Source organism: Helianthus annuus, chromosome 15 (assembly GCF_002127325.2).
Source record: "Helianthus annuus cultivar XRQ/B chromosome 15, HanXRQr2.0-SUNRISE, whole genome shotgun sequence".
NCBI lineage: Eukaryota > Viridiplantae > Streptophyta > Magnoliopsida > Asterales > Asteraceae > Helianthus > Helianthus annuus.
The window spans coordinates 171,432,544-171,437,533 of record NC_035447.2 but is presented as its reverse complement, the minus strand read 5'-3'; the positions used below and the strand labels follow the sequence as shown (position 1 = coordinate 171,437,533).

The following is a 4,990-nucleotide window of genomic DNA, read 5'->3' as shown; positions in this document are numbered from 1 at the left end:
AAGGTTGCTAGTTGTGTTTATCATATGATGTTTTCTGGATATAATATGCAAATAATGTGTTATTTTTCTTAGAAACAATTATACTAAGCTTTTAGGGTGCAATAGGACATGTATAAAGGAGTAAAATACAAATAAAGGATCAAAATAGTTAAAAATAAAAAATCGAGTCCATAGATGCAATTAATCTAGATTGCCCACCAGAGTTCAGAAATCTATTTATTTTGTTTTAACTCACTATTCATGCTCTTAGTGAAGATCTACAAAATAGATCAATGTAGTCAAATTTGAAGGAAAATACTCTACGGTAGATCCTGGGCTCTAACCGTACCAAGATCGGTTTCTAACAATTTTAGAAACCACAAACACAACCGTTATAAGCTTCATAGGTTTTTTGGGACCCATGTTTGGTTTGTTGGTTATCTGGTTTCGACCAATATGGGAAAAAGAACCAAAGAATCCGTTAAGCCATTAGATCTAGCGTATATGAAACACTCAAGACGTGATGGAAAGATTTCCCTGTTGTTCACACTTGAAAGACCTAGATGGTAAGACTGTTGGCCTTTTATCTTTCTCCACCATAATTGCTTAATCATTGGTTAAGAACTTTATGATGTTGACTTGCTAACTGCTCAAAGGTTCCTACATGCTCTAATGCCACTTGTCATATGGTCATCCTTCGGGGTCTTGTGTGGCACCATCGGTTATCTATGGCCAACCATTACATCCCAGTTAGTGAAATGTGTCATTAGTTTCGTCCTACCGTGGGAGTCGTCAGGGGTGGCCCAACTCTGGACTAGCTAGTAGTACCCTTGAAATGTAAATAAGTCTGTTTCACGAACTTTCCTTAATCGTCGAGGCTAGCCCCGATGAGACATATAGTCGCTAGTAAACCCAAAGTATTTCTACAATACTGAGTAGATCCAATTTGTAAGACATCTGGAAAGTAGTAAGATACTAGCCTATTTTCTAACATGTTGATACGGAACCCCTAGCTACAAAGAACATCTATCTCATATTATTATTGCTTGAATTTAAGGTTGTGTGGTATAATTATTTATGTCTCTCTTGTAATTCTAATGGGAAGGGAAGCTATTAAAAACATCATTAAGGACGAATGAAAATTTAAAAACAAGCATACATCATAGACCATATTAGTATATATTTGTATACAAGTGAGAGCTCTCCATGTGTCTTGGCTTCATAATATCTTTGTTGCAAACGTATGAGGAGCTACACAAATTAGACAATCGGGTTTTCTCATCTATCTTTACGGCTAAACTGGTGCGTTACTCATAGACTACGACTTGCTGACACGACATAGTGCACCTTGAGCTCGGCCTAGAGTGCTTGGAAGTGGAGGTTTAAGACATAACCTTTTTCTTCCGTTAATTACGCCTATAACTTCTTCTCCTGCATCACCCGCAGTTTTTGTTCTAGAGCAATCATCTACAAACAAAAAAATATGCTCATTCCTAGACAAAATTGTTATCGTTTTTATGTAATGTTGTTAGGCCATATGCTATGAGGGATTGGTTGGGGAATTGGGTGAGAAAAAAGAAATGTCTCTTAGACACTGGTGGGTATACGGGACGTCCCTTGCCCATCGACCTCCGGCGCCGGACCATCTCCCCACCCCCTCACTGACGGACTACTGGAGTATTATCGTGCCACCAGTAGAACCACCTGATCATATCCATCCCCACTAGGCATAATGCATATACACCAATTCAGGAGGAAACCCAATAAATATGAAAAAAACCCTATTTGTGGTATCAAACCCAGGACCTATTGGTCTCAAAGTCTTACCTCACCCCCAAAATGTCACTAGGCTATACAACCATTGGCCATTCTATACACACCCCCCTCCTTCCTGATTACACCCCCCCTGTGAGAGGAAAACTGTCGGTCCCACGCAGGCCCCACCTGTAAGTATGTGAGAGGAGGGGGTGAAAAAAGTAAATAGAGGGGGTGTAGAAAGTAGCACCCTTTTTTTAATCTATGGATTTTAACGGTAATCTATACTATATAATAAAAAAAATCAATAGGAGAACACATGTCATTCAATGAAGCCATCTATTTTTAATAGATAATTAATATCAATATAAAGATAATTATAAAATTAAATTTAATATAAATTTAAACGATTCATATAGGAAGGAATATAATATTTTAAAATATTTATTAGATTTCAAAATTATTTATCCTGAAATTAACAAAAGATGTACGCTAAATATAAATTAATATAATGTAAATGATTTATTTATTTTATTAAACTAAAGTAGTTAAGGGTAGAACCTATTTCGAAAATGTTTATAAGGGGTAAACAAAAATATTAATCAATGTTTATTGGTTCTATACTTTTATTTTCGTGTTCAACTCTCAACTCAAATATGGTAATCACTATGTTTACGTGACATTTAAAAGAAACATCAGGCTAGAGGGTATGGTGACATCCCTTCCTTGGAGGACCATCCGCCACGTAGGCGCCACGTCATAGTCCTCCCAAAGATGCTCCATCACCTTGAGCTAGAGGGTATGGGAGGATGGTCCTAGTCATAGTCCTCCCCACCATTTCTATATATTTTTTTTAATCTTCTATATTTTTTTTAATCTTCTATTTTTTTAACATTTAAAAAATAAACTAACAAAATATTTTTAAAACAAAACATAAACTTAAAAAAAAAACAAGCATAGACTTAAATAATATTATGCTTCTTCATGATGTCGTTTTGGAGTTTTTTCAACATCGAACCTTTCGGCTCGGGATACTGATCGACATCCATGGTTATCATTTTCCATTCCTTGAGCCGAATTTTTTCATCCGAAATTCTGATTTTCTCATTCGACAATCAGACCTTCTCTCGTAACTTTTCTTCCGCTACACGAGTTTTTTCTTCGACGGCCCGCTCCTTCGCCTTCGTCTTTTGGGCCGAGACTTCGTTGTACATTTTTAAGTTTTCCATAAACTCTTCCATCTTCGGGTCCAACTTTTCCTTTTCTTTCCCCTTAGCCCGCTCCTTCTTTGATTTGTCTCGACCCGGTGGACGCTCCGCTTCATGTACGGCGTACTCCTTTTCGTCAAAGTCGGCGTCATCATTTAAGTTTATGTGACACCTCGCGTCCGATCCACCGGCGCTAAAACTACCCGTTTCCGATGTTTTTTGTCGTTTCGCCATCTCCACCTCGTTAGGAATCGGCGACCATTTCGGTTCCTTTTTCATAATTTCCCACGCACGAACGTGAGCAAAGTTGGTATTAGCATTGTTGTTCTTATAGTTGTTCAACGCTTTTTTGAAAACATCGTCGTCGCTCATGCCGCTACGACGCCCACTTGTATATATTTTATTATATTCCTCGCAAAACCTACTGACGACCGAGTTCAATTTCCGCCACTTTGACGACACCGAGTCGATATCACGATACGGGCCTTGGTCCATAAGTTCGAGGAACTTCGCCAAAACCTTGGACCAAAACCCGTCACCCATTTGGTTATTACCTATAATAAAACAAACAAAATATATTAAAGTTAAACAAATTAAACAAACATTTAAAATATCTAACTATTAAAAAAATAAAAAAAAAAATCAAACAAAGTAACCAAACTTTAAAAACTTATAAACTGTTAAAAAAATTAAAAAAAATAAACACACTTTAAAAATACGATTTAAATAAAAAATAAACAAACTTTAAAAATACGATTTAAATAAAAAAAATAAAAAATAACCAAACTGTTGACCATCAAATTTAAATAAACTGTTAAAAAAAATTTAAAAATTTATAAACTGTTAAAAAAATTTAGAAAAATATACTTAAAAAAAGTATAAACCTTAAAAAAAAGATAAACCTTAAAAAAAATAAGAACCTTTTGTCTTGTTGTTAGACGTGGCTATGAAAGCCTTGGCTAAGGCTTCTTCTTCGATTGGCGTCCACTTAGTCGACTTCGGTTTGGACGATTGATCACCAACCACTTGCTTGCCTTTGTTTCGTTTTCCTTTTCCTTTAGCCGGTTGGGTTTCGGGAACAACCTCCACATCGTCGTCGGGTTCGGGTTGTTGAAAGGGTTGCATCGGGATCGGTTGGGGTTGAACGGATGGTGTCGGGTTCGGTGGGAAATTATAAGCACCCCGCAACATCATTTGTTGAATGGCTTGATTTTGAGAGAATTGAGCGAATTGGTTTGGCGAGTGTTGGAATGATGCAAACGCATTTGATGAATATTGCGAGAATTGGTTCGGTTCTACCGTCGGATAATATGCCGGAACCGAGAAAACATTAGGTTGGGTCGGGTTGTTGGGATTGTTCGGGTTGTTGAAGGGTTCCATTTTCTATAGAGTGTGATGTTTATAAAAGTGGGAAGAAGATTTATAAAAAAGAATTGAGAGACGAAACTTTGGGTTAGATTTATGAATGAAGGTGAAAATGGAAATGAAATATATATATATATATATATATATATATTTAAAATTTTGACCGTTTGTTTTTTTTTTTTTTTGAAAAAAGGAAATTTAATTTTTTTTTCTTAAACGGTAACTTTTCAAAATGGGGCCCACATTTCGAGCCGTCGCCAACGTCCGAATACAGACGAAAGGAACGGGGACAGGGGGGCAGTATGGTGTTGACGGCGTCGCAGGCGGGGGACGGGAGGGGGGAACAAGCCATACCGTCTAGCCTCACACCAATCACCCCGTCCATTGTATATCGAGTATATCCGTTAGTTTTTATGGGTAGATTCATTTAGCCCGTGTAATAAACGAGGGTTTTTAAAGATATAACATTTTTATTTTTTACTACACAAAATTACATTTATGCAACTCGTGTAATACACAGGGTTTTTAAAAATATAACTTTTTTGTATTATGTAGTATATAAAATTAGATTTATTCAATCCATATAATACATAGGGTTTATAAAGATATCACTTTTTATTGTTTGTTATATAAAATTACATGTGATCAAGCCGTATAACATATGAGTTTCTTAAAAATGTAAC

The 4,990-nt window shown here is 36.3% G+C and overlaps 1 protein-coding gene across 1 annotated transcript; it reads right to left on the bottom strand.

The window, feature by feature from the left end:
- Window positions 1–2,849: 2,849 nt before the first annotated feature.
- On the bottom strand, window positions 2,850–4,322 carry LOC110914634. Its single transcript, XM_022159421.1, has 2 exons — window positions 3,863–4,322; window positions 2,850–3,496 (listed from the first exon to the last, which is right to left on the bottom strand). Exons 1-2 carry the CDS (start codon window positions 4,320–4,322, stop codon window positions 2,850–2,852), a joined length of 1,107 nt encoding a protein of 368 aa, XP_022015113.1.
- Window positions 4,323–4,990: the final 668 nt, after the last annotated feature.